This window comes from Globicephala melas, chromosome 17 (genome assembly GCF_963455315.2).
Source record: "Globicephala melas chromosome 17, mGloMel1.2, whole genome shotgun sequence".
Taxonomy (NCBI): domain Eukaryota; kingdom Metazoa; phylum Chordata; class Mammalia; order Artiodactyla; family Delphinidae; genus Globicephala; species Globicephala melas.
The window spans coordinates 7360065-7382988 of NC_083330.1; the positions used below are offsets into that span (position 1 = coordinate 7360065).

Here is a 22924-nt window from a genome sequence, read left to right on the forward strand (position 1 = left end):
ACCCAGACAAAAATACAGACAGCTCTTCCTCGGCGGTCAGGGTGGACCCAGTGGGCCGAGAGTCAAAACGCTGCTTGATCGGCTCTGTTCTGGGAGGCGATAGGGGGCCAAGGAAAAGGTTGAGAAGGCTTGAGAAGTCACCAGAAGAAAATGGTCAACTCAGTGTGATGGAGTAAATTTGATCTTCGAGCAGAAATGGACACAGTCTTAACTGCCAGCGTTTGGACTCAGTCGTTCCTCTGCGCTCCCATGATACTTTATGACACCATGTCGCATTTACAGAGGCTCTAAACGACTGTGTTTTCATCAACATGAATCCTCAAGAACCTTCGTATCCATTTGTATACAAACCAACATTCAATCACCATGATGCTTGATGTGAAATGCAAGTTAGTTGTATAGATATATAAACGTTTCTTTCCAGAAGTGAAAAAGCATGTCAACATACCAATAAACCTTAAAACGTAATACCAACATTACCTTAAAATGTTTTTCATGTCAGGACAGTCCGCGTACAATAATTTTACTATATATTTTATAAATAATACATAACGTCCCATCATAGATAACCCCCCCAAAAAAATCTGATTTAAGTTCAAATTTACATCTGAAGCTATCTTCTTTGACTACATCCACACAACGCCTAGATTCTGTTTTGGGTGACGCCCATACCTTGACTAGACTCAGAGCAGCTGGGAAGACTCTAAGTTAAAGCTCAGGAACATTCACAATGAATAAAATATCCATAGTTGGTAATCAATACCTGCCCTGCCTCATAATAAACCCAAAGATTTTATGGCTTGAAATATCAAATTTATCGATTCAGAATTAATTTGAGTAAAGTTGATCTCTGTTTATCAAATGCTTCCTAGTATTTCAACGTACTCCTTATTTTACGTTCTTTCCAAGAGGGAAACAGAGTTATTATTCACTATGAAAAGCAAGATATTAATGCTAATTTTAAAATATTCCACTCTCCTCTCTCCTACATTTGAGCCAAAAGCCAATTTCCTTGGTAATTACCCAACAGCTTTTCTAAAAAACATTTCAGATCCATCTCAAATAGGTTCAGAGGGGAAGAAGAGAGTTAAAAAATAAATGAGTAAAAGAGCTTTGTTTGCCATTTAAATCTTTTGCTGAGTTTACAGGCTGTTTTTGATTGCTATTAATTAAAATTCTTCTTGTCATATTAATTTAGCAGAGAAAATTAATTTGGAAAGTCTATCTTGAATGTCAGATTATGTCAATAAATCCTAATCTTTAGTTTTACAAGTTAGTAAAACAGAGAATAATTATCTACATGATTTATTTTTTTGTTTGTTTAAAATGGAAAGTTTATTTGCTCAGTACACCAAATAGACTGCAAGCACTGTCATGACAAATATACAGAAATATGCAGATCAACATAAAATAGTAATTTAGTTTAAATGAAGGGAAATCTCTTTAAATGTTATGACAACGTACTCCCAAGAATCTTTTTTTCAGTTAATTATACATTTCAATAAAACAAACGGTAATGAATTAAGTGGAAGTTATCTTGTGAATTTTTCTTAAAAATAAAAATCCAACCCTATTAATTCATATCCGTTAAACACTCTAACTAAAATCTCCAAGTAAGTGTCAAAGGAGATGAAGTTAGTTACCTTTTTTGCTTGAACAGCCCCAAGGAAAATGGTTACTACAAATACAGCAGGCAAACTGTTAAGACCGACCAGTCTAGAACATACTGTTAAGCTAATCAACACTTTAGGACAAAATACAGATTGGTACACTTGTGTACCACAGGGCTGGACTTTGACCAACTAAGGTTGTCATCACACAACATGGAACAACCAACTGACACCTTTCATCCTTCCAAAAATGTTTCAGAAAATTATTCCCCTAAAAAATGCATTTTATAGTCTATAAAGGTATCCTGACAACAGAGCTAGGTTAGTTCTACCTTTAAGGTTACACAAGCTCTATAAACTTCTAGTTTAAGAAGCACGCAGAAACATCTAAAATACCTGATTTTGACTTCAGGATAACCTGAATGGCGTGCCCATCGTTGGCGACCTCACAGTCCCGGCAGACCACGTAATTCGGGGAGAGGCGGACATCCAGCAGTGAGGGGTCATATCGAGCTTCTCTTGAGTTCAAGTTAATGGGAGACTGGTACTCCCCATTAGCATCCGGAAACACCAAGCCCCACTCAACACCTGAGGACAAAAGGAAGCAAACTTAGAACAGACTGAAAAAATAAGTTACAGCAAAATGTAACATGGGGAAAACTAGTTCAAACACTGCTTATGATCCTTGCCATTATTAAGAAGGTTATGACTACTGTCCCTTTACAGATAAAATATGGTAATAATAATGTGTGTGAATTCTTGCATTCATATTTTGAATGATCTAATGTTATCAAATAACACATTCAAAGTCCTAGACTAATAAGATATTCTATTTGCCTACACAGAGGTACTAATTTATGGCTCTAGAAAATTTAGATCTTTAAGTGCTTAGAAAAAAAATGATACCACAAAAATTTCCCCTGTTCATTAGTTTAATTATGTGCAGTACTTGGGAAATTCCTGTAACACTCAGCATTCTTGGCGAGAGCCAAAAACCATAAATCTGTTGCTAGTGAATAAACACTCCTTACCAGAAATGCGAACACAGTATTCTGAAGTGCGCATATGCGTATATACGCAGACCTGTATATACGTAATATATACATAATACTCTTTTCGTATTTTTATAATTCAAGTTGTAAACTCTCCGTTTGTTTCAATATATGTAGCCAACATCAGCACCAGTCGTCAGCTCTGTTAGGAGTCCTACATCTTCAGGGATACATTTAGGAAACTAAACGTTTTATTATAAGGGCAGCCCCCGTCTTGCCAGGTCCACTGATTCAGCTCAAAACTTAGGAAGACTTGAGCGGTGTCAGCATCCTCAGAGAAAAGATCAGTGGCTCAAATACTTTCTCCCCGCAGGCAAGCAAGAAACTAATAGTTTCACTAACGCTATATGAGAAAAGAATCTGAAAAAGAATGACTATATGTAGATGCATAACTGAATCACCTGGCTGTACATCTGAAACTAACACAACGCTCTAAATCAGCTATACGCCAATAAAACATTTTTTAAAAGAAACTAATAGTTTCACTAACGCTGTATTCTCAAGGTGTTGAGTACAGCACGGCGCGGCTCTTCTCGCTACTCGCAAGACGGAAATGTCACCGCCGCAGCCTTCAGGCTCGCCCTCCGGACCGCGGCAGATGCCAACCGCTGCCCGGCAGCAAGGCCGGGCTCCCCGACGCGAACGCCGGCGGCTGGCACCCCCGCTCTCCCCGGAGCGCCTGGTGCCCCGAAACGGGCCGGGGGCGTGCGCAAGTGTCGGGGACGCACGTGGGAAAGAGCGGACGCGGGGCGCGGCGAGCGCGCCAGAGCAGCGGGACACCAGCGGCGCCAGCCTCCCGACGCGCGGCCGGTTACCTTCCTCGTAGCCCCACTCCACACCCTCCTCCTCTTCCTCCTCATCCTCCTCCTTCTCCGGGAAGGCCACGGTATCTTCGATGAAGCTCAGGTCAGCCATGTGGAGGCCGTGGGTCCCCTCGGCGCTCTCGCCTGCGGTGCCTGCGCCTCAGCGAGGCTAGCGCTCCGAAGCGCGAGGCGGCGCACGGGGCGGTGGGAGCGCGCGTGCAAGTGGGAGCGCGCCTGTGTGCGTGAGGCAAGCGCGCGAGAATGAGTGTGAGCGCGTGCGGTGAAGGGCAACGTGGGTGTGAGCGCGCGAGCGAGCGCGAGCGGCGCGAGGCGGGAGTCGTGGGGCGGCCAGCCCTGGGGTCGTGCCCGAGTCCGGCCGGAGCGGGAGCGAAGCCGCGGCTCCGGGAGCGCGATCAGGCGAGTTATAAACCCGGCCGGGGCGTGGCTGGCACGGGAGGGACCGCCCCCTGCGCTCAGGGCGGGGGCCCGGGATGGACCGCACGAAGAGGCCCCGGGGCTACGGGCCGAACGCACGGAAGCAGGAGAACCCACCCCTAGACACACACACGCACGCACGCACGCACGCTCGGCCTCCCGCGCCCAACCCCGGTGTGCAGGGGCTAGGCCAGGGTCTTCCTACCCTAATTTACTGTCATCTTATTCCAGGAAATACCACAAAGAAAGAAAGGGGTCGGGGAGAAGAGACACGAATTGCCCCGGATAAGAGTAAAGAGAGGGCTGGAAAACCCTGTACCAAAACAAAAAGAAGTTTCCCGCTCCGAATCTTAGTCGTTGAATATTTACTTTTTAATTCATCCTTAGAGACCAGCGGAAACGATTATGGAAAATTTTCCAGGAAACGTATAGTTCCTAAAAACACTCAAGGAAAAAAAATTATTTTAATCTAGAGAAGAAATTTTAGGGAAATTTTTCCATTAAAAAAAAAAAAGGCAAGAGGAGTGAAAGACAGTACCGGAAGGCTGTTTAGTTTTAGTTTTAAGCCTGGCTTAAAACTTCGGGCGCAGCTGACTGTGTACACAGCTCCCAATCACCTGGTGAAATCGTGTAAATAATGAAATGCACACATAACATAACAAACAGGAACTTTGCTGATCCAAAGAGTCACCTCTTGAATATGCTTCTCAATCCAGGGTGAATGACTTCAACCCCCTGTTTCAAGAGCTTTTAACTCAGAGCAGGTTAACCGCGCATTTCTAGAAGGTCTGTGTGCATAGTAAGCTCAGATTTGGACCTTAGGTAAGATTTTTATTAATGTGCACCAAAATGTAAGCAGGTTGAATAGCGGGTTTCTAAATGATACCATCCTTATGAATGCTTAACTCGTGTAAGGATGGAGATGCTCACTTTGGAGATGTTTAGTTTCTGTGTTCCCAGCCCTCACTGCCTACTCAGCCCTCTACTTTTGTAAAAAGCGACTTTATAGGCTATTAGAAATTTCTCCGGAAAATGGATTGGAACTAAAGGGGGTGGGGGGGAGGGGCGGACTCAACCAATTCTGCCACTTTCTGGAATGTTTAACAAAATAGATAAAAGCTATTGGTCAACTTTAGCTTTGAGGATTTCAAGCGTTCTTGTAATTTCTCTTTTCCCTTAACACAGAGACCAGAAAGTCCACCATTCAGAGGACTGATACACAGTTTGAGAGAGACTAAACTCATTCTTCACTCACTGCCTTTTGGTGTTCTTTAGTGGAGACCCTCCCTCCTCTGCACCCCAGTAAGCCTGGGATTGACAGAAGCAGAGGTCTACCCTAAAGATATAGCCTTTAAAAATGATAAGCACTAAAATAATAATAATAAGCACTGCCCAAAATATTAACCACTTTCCACTGAAGTTCTTCTAAAAGGAACATTTTATTTCTTTTTCCATTTTTGAAAACTTTTTCACAGTCTTGAAAATTTCAATTGACTTTCTTTTTAGAAGTAGGTTCACACGTTCATCAAATGCTGCAACTCATGGAACCCAGGCAGGATCGTGAGAACAAGATAGATCACTTTGTGACCTTGAGCTCGTCAGCAGTGTCCATTCCCCTTTGCCCCCAAACCTGCATGGATGCTAGATTGCAACCACTGTGTGACCACCAATTTCATTTAAAGGATCACATGAATTATAGAGATGTTTACCAAACCAGAGGACAGCAAAATCTTGTGGGAAAAGCTCAGTTTTCCATGAGTAAATGGTGCGCCGTATCTACAACAGATAGGCTGAGAGATTGAATTGTTAATGCTGAATTTTGCAACTCATAGACAATTTTGCATATAGCCCACGATGTATTCATAAATACAGTTAGCTACTAGACAAACGTATGTTTACACATATTTGTTCTTTGTGAATTTTTCAACATCATGTGTGTAATGTAACTCCTCTCTGCAAGCCTAGGATACCTGCCCAGCAAGCAACATATGAGCTATTCCACCATGCGTCCAGATATTCAATTAACAGGCTTAATTGCTTTGAGACTGTGTGCTTCAGAATTCTGCTAATTAACAGCACCTTAAGACCTTCTCTTCTCAGATCGCTGTACTATATTATCACTAAAGGTGGAGTTTCTATTTCTAGTTATTATAAGATATCTGTCGCCATAAAACCTGAACACACAGATCAAAGATATAGGCCATTACTTTGATTTACAAGATAGAACAAGCACACCTAAATCCAATATCAGAGAGTCTAAAAATATTCATGCTCTATATTATGAATATTAGTACTACACATATCCCTCTGTATAATTTTAATGCATTTCAACCTAGTATCATTTTGATTGATAATTCCTTAAATTAACTGTATATTGCTCACTTTTAGTGTTTGCATAACTGAGGTCAAACCACATCCTAAAACAATTTATTAAAACTAAGATATATGTAACTAATTACTATCCGATACTAAGAAAAGAGAAATAGAAATACCTAAAAGGAGCAAACTAATCTAGATATCACAGCACTGCACACTTACACAGCCCTCTGCTCCCAATCTTTTCTCACCCTTTATCTACCTTTCCAAGGCTTTCTTACTGTACTGATGAGTTTGGCCCCTAGAGTTGTCATAAATGATCATTACCTTCTTGTGCGCACCTTGTGCTCTAGGAACACCTCAAGGATGGAGCTAATATTTGCATGTCAAGTAGCTTTGAACCAGATCAATGTCTGAACTTCACCAACAATGAATTGTGTTCCTTTGTGTGCACCGCTCTGTTGTGGGAGACCCCAGAATGAATAAAATCCTGTTTGTGCCCTTAAAGAATTTACAGTTGTCTTGGGAGTGAGGAGGTGAGAAGAGATAATTAAGTGTAATAAAGGCAGTATGTTAAATAGAGAGGCAAGTACCATCACCATCTAAGGAAGACACGATTCACACACAAGGGAATGATCCAGGAAGGTTTCTGGGAAAAGATAGCATTTTAGGCCCACCATAAAAGATGAGTAGGAGTTTTTGGTGGGCAGTGAGGGAGAGAGTACGATTACTGGCATGAGCAATGATGCTGAATCATGAAAGTGCTTGTCATCGATCCATCTTCTTCTCTGAGAGCCTTCTATGACCTGCCAAAACCCATCCGCGATACTCAAAACATGTGTGCTTCAGTGGGCTCACGTCTGAAGTAAGACGCTTCTCTGGTTGTTACGTTCGCTAATCTGATTTTTGTTTTGTCAGTATAGATGTCAAAATTTTCCTCACTATATACATTTTGATTGCTGAAGGTTTCAAGCTTTGTTTAGTAGGCAAGTTCTGATTCTTTCATATTTCTTTCTGCAACAGATTAATCTCGTATTTTGCCTGCTTCGAGTAGCATTTATCAACCTAATTTGTTTGACCTCTTCTTGGTCTCTTGTCTTCAGAATCATCAACTTTTAGTCTTTGGGTTCAGTGTAGCTGTGGAAGATTGTACAGTAAGTCCCCTACATATGAATGAGTTCCGTTCTGAGAGCGCGTTCCTAAGTCCAACAAAGTTAGCCTAGGTAGCCAACTAACACAATCGGCTATATAGTACTGTACTGTAATAGGTTTATAATACTTTTCACATAAATAATACATAAAAAACAAACACAAAAAATAAAGAAAACATTTTTAATCTTACAGTACAGTACCTTGGAAAGTACAGTAGGACAGTACAACGGCTGGCATCCAGGGGCTGGCATCGAGTTAACAGGCAGGAAGAGTTATGGGCTGGAGGAGGGAGAGGAGGTGGGAGATGGTAGAGCTGAAGGATCGTCAGCGATAGGACACAGTGGGCAAGCTGCAATTTCACTCACGCCTGATATTGATGGAACATACAATTGCATCTTTGAAAGTTCACAACTTGAAGGTTCGTATGTATCTTTTCTGTCATTCTATGGCCCTTTCTGTGAGATTGTACCTCACAGCTTTGACCAAGTAAATAGCAGTAGAAGTGCATGCACCACTTCCCAGTAGAAGCTTTAGGAGTTATTATGTGGTTCCACCACCATATTTGTCTCTCTGCCCCAAAATGACCCAGTCCAAGAAAGGCACTGCTCCTTCAGTCAGTCTGGATCCTGGAGTAAAAAATATGCAGAGAGCAGAACCACAGACACCCCAAAGTCAACCTATTACGTCAGTGAGAAATAAACCTTTGATAAGGCACTGAGATTTCAGGTCTGTTTGTTACAGCAGCATAACCTAGCAAAAGCTGATTGTTACAGTAGCCATTCAGATAAAGATGAGTTCAAGGGTAATCTTCATTGGCTCAAATGCTTTTTGGCACCTGTCTTTTTTTCAAAGTAAAAGTACCTCTCTGACCTGTAAGGAAACTAAACAGCCTAAAGCAGTGCACTTATCTCTGCCTTGCAAACTTCTTAGAAGCCCTGGCCCTAACTGGGATCCTGACAACCTCACCACACCATGAGAAAGCCCTCATCCATGGAAAACCCCGCATCTCCTCCAGTAGACATGGGCCACAGCTCTCTTCACTTCTCTGAGATCACACCAATTATGTCTGGGGCCCAGTGCCCCCTTCAGCACCAAAATGACAGAGGCTGAATCTGGGATGTCTGAGACCATTATATTGATGGCTCTACAATCTGTCTTTATAACAAGCAAAACCTTATGCAGGGAGCCTTCCTAGTGTTTGCCAAAGGAAATCGCCCACTCACGTGGTTAAAGTGCATTCGTAATAAATCTGTGTAGATCTCTAGCCCTGAAATGAAGATTGTGTTTGAAGTACGTGTTGTATAACCTCCTCCAATAGACAATGAGCTCCTCTAGGGCAAGAGGTTCATCTTATTTCTCTTTGTATCCCCTCATGGTAGGACTTAGGACTTAGCTTCCACGTGCCACCTGATCAGCCTTTACCAATATATTAGTGCAATAAAAATTACGATTGCTGGGCTTCCCTGGTGGCGCAGTGGTTGAGAGTCCGCCTGCCGATGCAGGGGACACGGGTTCGTGCCCCGGTCCGGGAAGATCCCACATGCCACGGAGCAGCTAGGCCCGTGAGCCATGGCCGCTGAGCCTGCGCGTCCGGAGCCTGTGTTCCGCAACGGGAGAGGCCACAACAGTGAGAGGCCCGCGTACCACAAAAAAAAAAGTTACGATTGCTAAGGTGGAAGCTTTCAGGGTACAGTGGGACCATGGAAAAGGGAGTGATCAAGTTCACTTGGTGGCAGGTGTGTCAATAGGGGCTTCGTAAAGGAAGTGACATGTGAGCTGGGTCTTAAAAGATAAATAAGTGTTCTTTTGCCCACAGAAGGGAGAAGGAAGTGAGGTAAGAAAGACAGTCCAGTGAAAAGGAAAACCAAACAGCAAAAACTCGAATATAGAAGCCAGCCTGGGTTCACTGTTTGATCAAGTTTTTCTTTTTCTGTGGTGTTAATAGAAGGCTTTCTGTGGTGTTAGTAAAAGGGCAAAGGGACGCCTTTAAATAGTGTGTCTCTGTTTTAGTGATTTTTTTTTTAAGTCTCAAAATAATCTCATGAAGTAAAATAAAGTACAAAGTAAATGATAGGCAGGTACATACTGTTGACAGAACAACAATGCTAAAATGCTAAAAATGTATTGAGGGAATTCCCTGGCAGTCCAGTGGTTAGGACGCTGTGCTTTCACTGACGAGGGCTGGGGTTCAATCCCTGGTCAGGGAACTAAGATCCCACAAGCCAAGCGGTATGGCCAAAAAAATAAAAAATTATCCTCAAGGATACAGAGACTTTTACGCAAAAAAAAAAAAAAGGTTTAAAAAACAAATGTTTTGAGCCCTCTTGACATGAAGAAACGATGCAATGGCCAAGTTAGAGTAGGCTGTTGGCCTGACTCATACTTCAGTTCCCACAGCAACTGGGATGCCTCACTCTGCCCTACAACATGCTGTTGGCAGTAGGAGATGCGCTATGCCTGTTGTGCAAAATGGCAAAGCCAATTCATAGGAAAATAATATTCGGGCACTACAGTTGTCTCCAAAGATGGCTGCTGTAATCCCTGTCCTGTAGGCACATGAGAGGGGAGGCTGGTTCCCCTTCCCTTGAATCAGGGCTGGCTTTGTGACTTGCTTTGTCCAGTAGACAGCGGTAGAGTGACCCTGGGCCAGTTTGGGGCTTTGCCTCTAAGAGGGCTGGCCGATTCCTCTTTTGCTCTTAGGAACCAGTCATCATGGAAGAAACTCTACCACCCCAAGCCCACCATGCTGTGAGGAAGCCCAAGCCAGCCACGTGACAACACCTGGAGCAGCCCAGGGCACAGGTGACTGAGACCTTCCAGCCCAGCTTAGCCAGCAGCCGGATGCAGCCAGGTGAGTGGCTCCACCTGACAGTGTGTGGGGCAGAAAAATTGCCCGTCTGAGACCTGCCTGAATTCCTGGCCCACAGAATTGTGAGAAATCATAAATCATTGTTTTAAGCCACTAAGCTTTGGGGTGGTTAATTATGCAGCATAAAGAACTGAAACAGCACTAACTGTGTGCCAGGCACTATGTCAAGCATCCCCCATAGACTGTCTCCTTTAAGTCTCATAAGAGCTTTAGAAATATCATTCCATGTTCAGATGAGATTGTCGGTGGCCATAGACAGAGGTGTGGGTGACCTGAGATCTGCCTCTCTTAGAACCCGTGCTCGGAACTGCCAAACTGACTGCCTGCAGAGTTGGTGAACTCAGCTAATGTGCTCTGTCTCCACAACCAGGAGAATGTGGGTTGTAAAACAGTTAAGAACCAGACAGCAATATAAATGCATACTCCAGCTCTAACGCATCCTGCCTCTGGGCAAACAGGGAGGTATGCTGGACCAGTCTTGGCAGCTGGAGTCAAGAGGGTCAAAAATGGAAGGGTCAAGGAAGCTAAGAAAGGAAGCTTGGAAAAAGAGCCATACAAAACTGAAACATTTTTTTAATTAATAGACTTTTTTTTGAGCAGTTTTTTTTCCAAAACAATTAAGCAGAAAGTACAGACAGTTGCCACCTACCCCCTCATGTCAGCCCAGTTTCCCCTATTATTAGCATCTTGCATTCGTGTGGTACATTTGTTACAATTGATGAGCCAATATTAATGATATATTATTATTAACTAAAAGTCCATAGATTACATTAGGGTTCACTCTTTATGTTGTACATTCTGTGTATAATTTTAAGACTCTGCTTTGGGGATTTGATGAAATTTGGTATTTTTATTCTGCTCTTGGAATCCCATTTCCAAACATAACAATCCAGCAGTGGGAATTCCCTGGCGGTCCAGTGGTTAGCACTCCACGCTTTTACTGCCATGGCCCTGGTTCAATCCCTGGTTGGTGAACTAAGATCCCACCAGCCGTGTGGAGTGGCAAAAAAAAGAAAGACTGCTTAGGTATAGAAAAGGGAATCTGTGGCTGTAATCCCGTGTTGAAGAGATTGCTCCCAAATTAACCCTACTCTGCAGCCATGCATTAGTCCATCTCTGTTGCTCCTCTGACCTCTCCCCTCTCTGTCCTTCTGTTTGTCTTAGCCTCTGCTTCAACCTCAGGCTTGCCCTGCTCAGACTAACAACTCAGGATTTGATCTCTCTCTCTCTCTTTTTTTTTTTTTTTTTAATATTGGCTGTGCCAGTTCTTAGTTGTGGCATGCAGGATCATTTTTATAGTTGTGGCATGCGGACTTGTAGTTGCAGCATGCATGCAGCATGTAGTTCCCCGAGCAGGGATTGAACCCGGGCCCCCTGCATTGGGAGTGCAGAGCTTTACCCACTGGACCACCAGGGAAGTCCCAGGATTTGATGTCTCTTGATGGACTACAGGGCCCCTCTCACTGGTTGATTTGCTAATCAAAACTTGCTATTATGTATTATGTGTGTAATGTGATTTCACTCATTAATTCATAATAATATGATAAAAAGTATTTTTTTATAGATGAGGAAACTGAAACTCAGAGAATTAAGTGCTTTGCCCATGTTCACACAGCTAACAAGTACAGGAGTTAACCAGGTCTACCCAGCTGTACAGCCAACATTCATTCCATACCCCTTTCCCACCTCTCACCTTAGAGTCAGGTTTTAGCCACTATTGTAACAAAATCCCATTCAAAGTGTCATTAGTTATTCATCCATTCACATTTGCAACCAGCACTCAACGGGATATAAATTAAGTACCACCTTAGCCATCTAACACGCTACTCCTCAAAAAACAGAAAGCCTTCAGGGTGTTTTTATTAAATATTTCTATTTCATAAAGAGTTTGTGTAATGAGAAGGAACCAGGGACACTAATGAAATACACAAAGCAATAAACATTCCTAATGCTATTGGAGCACACATGTTGACATTATGGTAGGAACCCCATCGACTGGGCTTCACTAACCATCACTTTTAGCATAATTTTCAATGATGGAAGAAAGAGGTTAGCGGGGTGCTAAGTACCCACAAGGTACTAAACCAGACTGACTGCACTAGTTTCGACTGGGCCTTAATTATTTAGGGGCAGCAACACACAACATTATAGCTTGATAGTCCCCAACTTGAAAGGAGATAACAGACATAGACTAAAACTACAACATGAGAGAGTTAGGTGAGACACAACGATTATCAGATATAAAGAAGTATCCAACGTCTGCTGGAAATACATATCTTATTAAATGGATTATTATCTTTAGCATAATACACTATGTTGGAAGGTGGTATAGTATAATGGCTTTGTTGCTTAAGAAGTTTGATCTTGATGAAGTCATTTAGGCTCTCTTTGCCTCGATTTCCTCATCAATAAAATGAGGACAATAATGGTACCAGACCAAAAGTGGTGTTGAGAAGATTACCTAAGTTCATATAGATAATGCATCTGAACGAGAAGAGCCAGTTCTACTAGGATGCTTGTTGTGAAAATGCAGATTTGTTCCAGTGCAATTGATATATCAGGGAACAATTTGAGCACACCAAGACTTCCCTGTTCGCTCAGGCCACTTTCTTTCCTGTGAGAAACATGAGATGGAAGCAGAAAAAACTGTACCCAGTTGACCTGAGTCATGACGGGACTACACATGTGCGCACATGCACACACTCAGATGTCGGCCAGCTACGTCTGACGTGACAATTCTCCGTCAGACTTCAGGTGACCCTCCTTCCACCCCTTCACAGCAAGTCACAAGCTGCAAACCCTTCTACAAGCAAACATCAGGGCTTCTCCAAGTTAAAATGCTGCACTTATTTTAGCATTTATGCATTTCTTAACCTTTGAAGTGTGTAAAAGCGGCTACCATTTTATTCCATTTCTTCGGGTTTTTTTTAAATGTGTCTCTGATGAAGGGTTTGAGTGTTGTGCCCCTGATCCCATTTTCCCCAGAAGCCCTGTGGCTGTTTTTGCCAATTTTTCATAGCACAGTGTTTTTTAGGAACACATGTATCACATTATAGCAAAACAGACTGTATCTGCCACTAATGAGCACTCAAATAGTGTGATTATTATTGCTGTAATATAAGAAACGGACACTTGGTGTATATGACCTGGCTGTTTTCTTAGATCATTTTATCTTTGAGTTAATTTGGTTATTGTCATCATTTAGTTTGAATACTGTCCATCTCGCTGTTATTCATGTTATTGTATTCGTATTTAGGAATGTCTTTATGATGTGCATATTTGTGAAATTGCTCAAGGTATGTGAACCAGAGATGCCAAAAATTCTAAATGTTATTTAAATAAATCCAATCAACATTAACCCTGTAAGCAGACACGGGAAAACCACACTTCACACCAAAGCAGGGGAAGGAGTTAGGGCTGGAAATGAGCACAGTTTGGGCAACAAGTATGAATCAAATACTACTGGACTTATTTACTCATTTAATCCTTGTGACAACTCTGTGATGTAAGTTTTATTACTACTATTTGACAGACAAGGAAACTGAGGCCCAGAGAGTTTATATAACTTCCCCAAAATGAAAGAAACAAGGAGCGATGAAATTAGGATATGCACACAATCTGCTCACTTGAAAGATAGTATGGCTTCCATTACTCCAATAATAGGATGTTGTGACTCAAGAAGCATGTTGGACAACCAGTAAATATCTGCTGACAAGATCACTGACAAGCTAAAATCTGTCTTTCAGAAAAGCATTGGACATTCAAAAGGTACTAGATCCCTACCGATGTACACAGTGTAGTACCAAGATGTTAGCTAATTGGACCTTACCGTTTCTCACCGACTGTTGCCGATTCCCTGTTAGCTGTGACCCCTCCTAGATTCTCTCAATCTTGACTCTTCTCTGCTCTCAAAATTCCCATGCATGCGCTGCACACAGAATTGATCTCAGCTGGGTTGAATCAACCTCTTCTATACCCACAACACCAGATACTTTCTGGTCCCCAGATACACGGTGTATTTCACGGTGCGGGTGGTGTTTTCTCCACACAAATGGAGAACTCCTGTTCATTTTCCTGTTCCCCTCCTCAGCCCTTCTTAGCCCCTGACTATCTACAAAACTCTGCTCAAGTTCTTCCTCCCTATGTAGGCTTCCCCACCTCCCACAGTTTGCCAAAGTAGGTGCTATTCTATTCTGGAAGCATTTGCACCATAATCATTGCTTCCATATCTTTCTCCAGCGCTTGAGTATAAGCTCTCAAGAAACAGTGACTACATATTATTCGTCTTGGAATACCCAAGACCTAGTAAGAGGCAGATCTTGCCTCAAAATAATGCTTGTTGACTAATGCACATGACCAGATTTTAATCATTTTTAAAATAACCTAGAACAAATGCTTTGGAAAGTCCATAATCTGACTCTAAAATGAACATTCTGGGTCTGCAAAAAGTGATTCAGAACACTTCCAGGCAAAAATAACTGAACCGTATTGTTTCATATACTGCACACTTTGAAGGTCAAAGTCTTATTCTTACACAGAGTTTCTAAGCCACAATACATCTGAATCAGTTCTTTTTTATGGAACGCTTCATAAAATTTTATTACATTTTGAAAGTCTCTACATTTTATCTTTTAAAACCGTTGATTTTTGTCCTCCTTGGGAATTGCCCCAGCTTGGATAAGCTTCCCTCTGTAACAGAAGCCTGATGAGAACCTGCTGTTCCTGACCGGTGAGCACATCCAAGCCCATTTGTATTTGGAGTTGATGGGAACCATGTGCATTTGTGACGACTGTGAGAAAGTGGTCCCTGCTGTATTCCAGAACTTCCTAAGGAGAAGGAACTTTGGTTTCTCTGTAAGGATCTGTGTTTCTTTGTATCTACTAAGAAGAAACTTTTGTCTTCTTGGCTACCAAGACTACCCAGACCTGTCTCCTTTTCCAGTACACGGAAATATAACTCCTCCTCCCTTTTTTTTCCTTTTCATAACTGCTTTGGCACTAACTGATGATCTCTGAGGGGCCGAACCAAAAAACTTGTGCAAGAAATATGAGTTTTGATAGCATAAGTTGAAAAAGGAATACCTGATGGATACTGAGGGATAAAACCATTGGATAAGCACCAATGGGCAAACTGAAGTTCCCAAGGATAACTAGACACATTCTAGTTGGGAAATGATGTGGCATCAGTAAATTAGTTATAGATGTATTTGCCAATTTCTGCAATAGTAAAATTAAGAAAGTTCCTTTTGGAGATTAGAAGATGTAATTTCAGGAAAAACTAAAAGAAAGTCTATCTTGTACAATTAATAAGTTTTGAAAAATTATGCTATAGTTTTAAAAATCTATAGTTTTCTGAAAGATTTAGATAAATTCATGGGTTCAATAGCCAATGGGTATGTTACCCAAAGAAAAACAGGGCTATTGATGCCTCTGGGGTCTAACACATTGGAAAATCGTGTCCCAGCACTGAATACCCTTTATAAGAACACAACAATCTGAAACTCCACTTTTGACTTATTCTTATGTTAATGTTTACATATTCTCAAAAGCTGTAACCTTCTGTTGGAAGTCAAAAGCAAATAAAACACTAGGTGCTCAAGAATGAGATAAAGATATAATAGAGGAGGGCTTCCCTGGTGGCGCAGTGGTTGAGAGTCCGCCTGCCGATGCTGGAGACACGGGTTTATGCCCCGGTCCGGGAGGATCCCACATGCTGCAGAGCGGCTGGGCCCGTGAGCCATGGCCACTGAGCCTGTGCGTCCGGAGCCTGTACTCTGCAACAGGAGAGGCCACAACAGTGAGAGGCCCGCGTACCACAAAAAAAAAAAAAAAAAAAAGATATAATAGAGGAAACTTTAACAAAGACTGAGAAAGGCAGAATCCTTTGGAGTCCACCCTGAAAGTCTTAATTTCCCTGAACAAACACCATCATCTCACAAAAACACGAAACAAATATCCAACATGCATACCCATTGTCAAGAGAAGCATTTTTCGCCTTATGTGTAAAGATCTTAGGTTTGTCTAAACCAGAGGTTTTTATTTATTTTTTTTCAGAATGAACTGGATTTAATCAATTTTATCAGATTCTTTCATGAGTCTCAGATATTCTTGTATCCTGTATTATTTTTTTCTTTCAATTTCCATATATATATATTTTTAACATCTTTATTGGAGTATAATTGCTTTACAATCATGTGTTAGTTTTTGCTTTATAACAAAGGAAACCAGCTATACATATATTCCCATATCCCCTCCCTCTTGCGTCTCCCTCCCACCCTCCCTATCCCACCCCTCTAGGTGGTCACAAAGCACCGAGCTGATCTCCCTGTGCTATGCGGCTGCTTCCCACTAGCTAGCTATTTTACATTTGGTAGTGTATATATGTCCATGCCACTATCTCACTTCGTCCCAGCTTACCCTTCCCCCTCCCCGTGTCCTCAAGTCCATTCTCTATGTCTGCATCTTTATTCCTGTCCTGCCCCTAGGTTCTTCAGAACCATTTTTTTTTAGATTCCATATACATGTGTTAGCATACAGTATTTGTTTTTCTCTTTCTGACTTACTTCACTCTGTATGACAGTCTCTAGGTCCATCCACCTCACTACAAATAACTCAGTTTTGTTTCTTTTTATGGCTGAGTAATATTCCATTGTATATATGTGCCACATCTTCTTTATCCATTCATCTGTCGATGGACACTTAGGTTGCTTCCATGTCCTGGCTACTGTAAGAGCTGCAGTGAACATTGTGTAAACCAGCGGTTTTTAAAGTGTGGTCCTGGACCAGCAGTATCACATCACCTGAGAAATAGTTAGGAATGCAAATTTCTGGGCTCCACTCCAGACTCACCGAATCAGAACCTCTGAGGCTAGAGCTAGCGATCGTGTTTTAACAAGTCCTCCAGGCTAAAGTTTGAGAACCAGTGGTCTTAGACCTGTGCTGTCCAGTAGGGTAATTACAAGTTGCTATCAAGCATTTGAAACATGGCTAGTCCAAATTGAGATGTGTAGGTAAGTGTAAAATTCACAATGAATTTCAGAAACATAGTACAAAAAAAAAAATTAAAAGATTTCACTAATGTTTTTATATTGATTACATGGTGAAATAATAATGAATTGGAATATCAGGTTAAACAAAGTGTACTGTTAAAATCAATTTAATCGGTTTTTAAAAAATTTTTAATCAACCTAAAAGACAATTTACAATTACATATGAGCTGCATTATATTTCTATAGGACAAGACTGCTCTAGACCAAACTTCTTAAAAATGTAAGAATTCACTCCACGGAATTCCTATAGAAATTATATAACCTCTGCTTAAATATTTTCAATGGCGAGGAATCCACTTATGAGCACCTTCTGAACAGGTCTTTCATATATATTGAATTAAGACCTGCCTTGCTGTAACTTCCTGTATGTTTTTGGTTGTTTCGTTTGTTTGTTTGTTGTTTTGTTTTTTTCCTTTACCTAGTTCTGACCTCCATAACTGCACAGAATAAGGATAACCTTTTGCTTCATGACAATTCTTTAGTATTTTATAACTTGAGTTACTGTCAACAATGTGTCTTTGTGTTTGCTAGGCTGAAAATATCCCCTGTACCATCATTTGTCCACATAATGCATGATTTCAAGAGCTTCTGCTTTCACAGTTACTCTCTGCTAAGCATCCTCGTCTTTGGAAATATCCCTCGTATAGGAAAAATGGTCCACGTATTGGAAAAGGGCCAAAGTGATTTCTGGAGCTCAGGGCATTGTTACCAAACCCTCTGGGCGTATCTAATTCCAAAGGGGTGAGCACTTTCACTTGATTGACAAGCCTATTTTCCAAATCTGCAGGGATAGAGTTTAAGTTATAGAAAACGGATAACAACACAAACGTTGTATGCCCATAGCAGTGCAAACGATTCCTGTTCACGGCAATGCAAATGAAGTCTGTCTGGCAGAGAATATAAATCTCTATAAGTCAAAAACACATTTAAGTGGATTTTAATTAATGAGTTAAATAAAATATTTGACACATATTCATTTTATTTTTGTGATTTTACCTTTCTGAAAATTATGCCTTCACATTCCTGAAATAGGATTCCCGGCACACAGGATAACGCAGTGGATGTGCGCTGAGTACCGTGGGCTCCTCTCTGCTTGACGGGCTACTCCACATCTCCTAACTCCAGAATTTTCTAACGAGCTCATTAGCACTACAGAAACAAAACATTCCTTCTTTTCTTCACAGATGATACTCTAGCTAAGTTTCCCCTACCGAATACCTTTTATTTTAATACTCAGATGCTAGATTTTTTCTCTTACATTTATGCCTTTTAAATTTAATATTGAGAATTTGAGTACATTATCCCAACCTGAGGAAATGACTATTGTATCATTTCTGTCTTTATCAAAATGCAAACTGGATGCCAAAAATAACTCAGAACTCAGGGAGGCGTTTGGTAAGCAAACTCTGCTTCCACAGGAGGGATGAGAGAGAGGAAGAGGGAGAAGACCCTCTACAGAAGCAAGGGCAAGCAGAGGCTGACACGGGTGTGGTGGGACTGAGACTTATACAGTCTGAGGGCGGGGCCTGCTCTTCTGGAAGAGTAATTCACAGTTGTCCACTCTTCCTTATGTTATACATCAATAAAATGACTCTCCTAGGGCTTCCCTGGTGGCGCAGTGGTTGAGAGTCCGCCTGCCGATGCAGGGAACGCGGGTTCGTGCCCCGGTCCGGGAAGATCCCACATGCCACGGAGCGGCTGGGCCCGTGAGCCATGGCCGCTGAGCCTGCGCGTCCGGAGCCTGTGCTCCGCAATGGGAGAGGCCACAACAGTGAGAGGCCCGCGTACCGCAAAAAAAAAAAAAAAAAAAAAAAAAGACTCTCCTAAATCTTTCTACTGAATTTTAAAATAGCATCTTAGAAGTCAGAGTACACTTCTTTCATGGAATAAGGTGGTCAGAGGGGACAGCTTTACTCCTTTCGGTGAAGTTTGCAATTTGCCTTTCACAAATGTTAGCAACTCAATGGTTAGCCATGATTCCTCCTCTGGATTGTCAACTGGAAGCAGTTTGTATCTTGTTGGTTATTTGTGAGAAGAGAAGGGAAAAGAAACAGCATCAAAATACAACCTGGAAGTGAGTACACTTTATACGCGAGGCTATTGCTAAACACGACCACTGTCCTTCGTGAAATACGAAATTATACCTCATTGATTGTAACGGTTGAAATTTTCCTCGTTGTTTTTCTATAATAATCATTAGCCAAAAACAACTCTCTAATCTTGTAATGCCAACACTGTACAGATTTAGGAGCTTTTTAGTACTAAGCGTATAATAAATCGTCCAGAAATATTTTTTGATTGTCTTTGGATGTTAACTATAACATGTCCTGTGAGTATAAATTCCTGAACATTATTTTTAAATAAACACTCGTTTGTAGCCAAAAAAAAAGAATAAAAATTTTACATTCATAATAAAAAATAATAAGAATATAAAATTAAGAATATAAAATCGCCAGAGCGCCTTCAAGGGTCTTACAAGTGACCCCATGAAAGTAAGGGACCCTGACCTGAGCTTGTTTGGCTTCCCCGTGAATCTGTTCTGCATCAGCTAACTGGCTGGCACAGAGCAGGTCCTCAGTACCTGGGCTGATTATTTATCACAATTTTTATGTCATTGTTTCTGTGACTCCTTACCTCTTATGAAAGATATGGACAACGGACTTCCCTTGTGGCACAGTGGTTAAGGATCCGCCTGCCAATGCAGGGGACACAGGTTCAAGCCCTGGTCCAGGAAGATCCCACATTCCACGGAGTAACTAAACCCGTGTGCCGCAACTACAGAGCCTGCGCTCTAGAGCCTGCGAGCCACAGCTGCTGAGCCTGCGTGCCACAACTACTGAAGCCCACGCGCCTAGAGCCCGTGCTCCACAACAAGAGATGCCACCGCAATGAGAAGCTCACACACACTGCAATGAAGACCCAACGCAGCCAAAAATAAATAAATAAATTCATTTTTTAAAAAAGATACATACAAGCCTCCATGCACCTATTTTTTATTAGGTTTATTTAAAAGCTGTCCTGAGCTTATTCTGTTTTCTCTGTTAGATGTCTCATAAATAGCTATTTTCAAGTGCCTGAAGTTAACTTGGGTTTTTCCCAGAGTGAGACAATGGGGAGACGGCTCTGAAAGCAACAGGTAAGTGAAATTGAGGATCGAATTTATAAAAACAAGTGGTCTTTTGTAGTTATAGTACACTAATAGGAGCTTTCCAAAGAAACTGATGCAGGGCCCTTGGGGGCCAGCAGTAAGTCCTAGCTCCCTCGGCAGCCGTGCTCCCATGAATCATTGCGGGTGGTGATGAGCCCAGCACACTCAGGCTCCTCACCCTGTCCTATGTATTTTCACCTTCTAATTCAATATTTTTAAACACATTAAAAGAAATGCCCAAGAGCCCTGAAAGCCAACACAAATCACAAAAGGGAAGCCAGAGAGAGCACACAAGGGTCAAAGAGTTCCCCTTTGCCTCTGTGGAAGAAGAGAACAGAAGAACCATGCGCTTTAGCGCTCACCGAGTGTCCCGTCTTTTTAGTAACATGAGGGAAAACCTCCTTCCGTGGTCCCTTCCACCTGCTAGCGCTCCATCCCTTCTTCTGGAATGCTCACTCTCCATGGGTTAGGCTGCCTTGTAAGAGGTAGAAGGCCATGCTGCCCACCCACCTCTGTGCTGTCTCCCCAGGAGCTGAAGGAAGAGAAAGATCCTACTGCCCTGCATGCGTGTGTTGCCGATAATTTGGGTGGGATTTTGTTCTCATTGCTGTAGGGTGAATGAAAGGGTGTGTGATCCCCCATGTGTGAATTTGAGTTTCAGCTGAGCCCACTTCTGGAACGGTTTATGACTCACATGAGCCCCCTTTTGCGAGTCCAGGCCCCCACTTCATACCAAGGGAAGTGGTCTGTGTAAGTCCACAGAATTGTAATGGCATAAATATTTAATGACCAGAGCATGTGTTCAATAACAGCAGAGTTTGGAAGATTCTTCCCTTTTAATCTCACTGTACAGTGTAGCCTGGTAGTATTTAGGACCAAATTCCAGCTCCCCCGATTGCCAGCTGTGTAACCTCGGCAGATCACTTAAAACTGTCTAAGCCTCACCTTCCCTACCTGTAAAACGCAGTAAGATGTAATAGCAACATTTGCTTCTTATGTGATTATGGAGATAATGTATTGAAATAGTTGCCTGCACTGCCCAGGACACCTTCAGTGCTTAGGAAAAGGGTAGCTGCTGTTACAACATTTGTCATTTGTCATTATGTATTGTAATGACTTTTTTTTTTTTTTTTTTTTTTTGCGGTACGCGGGCCTCTCACTGTTGTGGCCTCTCCCGTTGCAGAGCACAGGCTCCGGACGCGCAGGCTCAGCGGCCATGGCTCACGGGCCCAGCCGCTCCGCGGCACGTGGGATCTTCCCAGACCAGGGCATGAACCCGTGTCCCCTGCATCGGCAGGCGGACTCTCAACCACTGCGCCACCAGGGAAGCCCCCTGTAATGACTTTTTAACCCTTATATTCAAGTATACATAACGTAAAGTTTACCTGTTGAAAGTGTACAGTTCAATGGTTTTTACTGTATTTACAGAGATGTACAGCCGTCACCATAATCTGAGTTGAGAACATTTTTATCATCTCAGAAAGAAACCTTAGGGACTTCCCTGGCGGTCCAGTGGTTAGGACTCTGCGCTTCCACTGCAGGGAGCACGGGTTCGTTCAATCCCTGGTCGGGGAACTAAGATCCCGCATGCCGCACGGCGCAGCTGAAAAGAAACCTTATGCCCATTAGCATCACTTGCATTCCCCCATCTCCACAACCCTCCGCTGTGCACTTGAATAGAAGTGGTGACAGTGCACATCCTTGCCTTAGTCCCAGCCTTAAGGGTAAAGCGTTCAGTCTTTCATCATTTAGTATGATCCTTGTTGACGGTTTTTGGCACATTTATCAGTTTAAGGAGGTTCCCTTCTGTCCCTAACTTGGTAAGGAGCAGATTTTGTCAAATAGTTTTCTGTGTCTGTTGAAGTGATCATGTCGTTTTTGTCTTTTATTCTATTAATATGGTGTATTTCATTAATTGATTTTCTGGTGTTAAACCAACCTTGCACTCCTGGAATAAATCCCAAGTTCTCATGGTGTCTAATCCTTGTTATATATTGCTGTATTTGGTTTGCTAGTGTTTTAAGTATTCAAAGATAGGATTGTATGCCTTAATTAGGCCTAAATAACTAGGTGCGTGATACAAGCTATACTATGCGTCCAAAGGGGCTAAGGCTGGATGAAGTCACATCCTGCTGTTTGCGAAGGATACAGGGGCCAAACTGAGAGCAGAAACTCTTCCCTGCTCTCATCATCTTATAGAAATCACGTTAAAGAAATCTGCTGGGTTTTGCATTATTAGGACTACCAGGCACCACTTTCAAATATAAATAATGCAAAAATGTATTTAGTAAACCAAGAAATATATACAGCTACATATAATGGGTTCTCCACAAATATCAATTGATGGTGTTAAAATGATATGAAGAGAAAAATGCATGAGAAAGACATGGGCCTTGAGAAAGATGACAAAAAAGTGACCAAACAGCTATTCATTCACTTTAAAAACATTTGTTGATGCTTGTGCCAGACTCTGGGGGGCGGACACCAAAA

General features: G+C 42.1%; 1 protein-coding gene across 3 annotated transcripts in view; it reads right to left on the reverse strand.

Annotated features, from left to right (window-relative positions):
• The window catches only part of CA8 (carbonic anhydrase 8), a 214075-nt gene that overhangs the window by 87964 nt on the left and 103187 nt on the right, over nt 1-22924 (reverse strand). For 2 of the 3 annotated variants that reach the window (XM_060286931.1, XM_060286930.1), the window contains exon 3: nt 2007-2198. In XM_060286931.1, coding sequence (XP_060142914.1) covers nt 2007-2198 — 192 coding nt within the window. Of the gene's footprint in view, nt 1-2006; nt 2199-3477; nt 3871-22924 lie in introns of those variants that run through there. The other variant, XM_030859689.2, reaches the window with a different exon arrangement.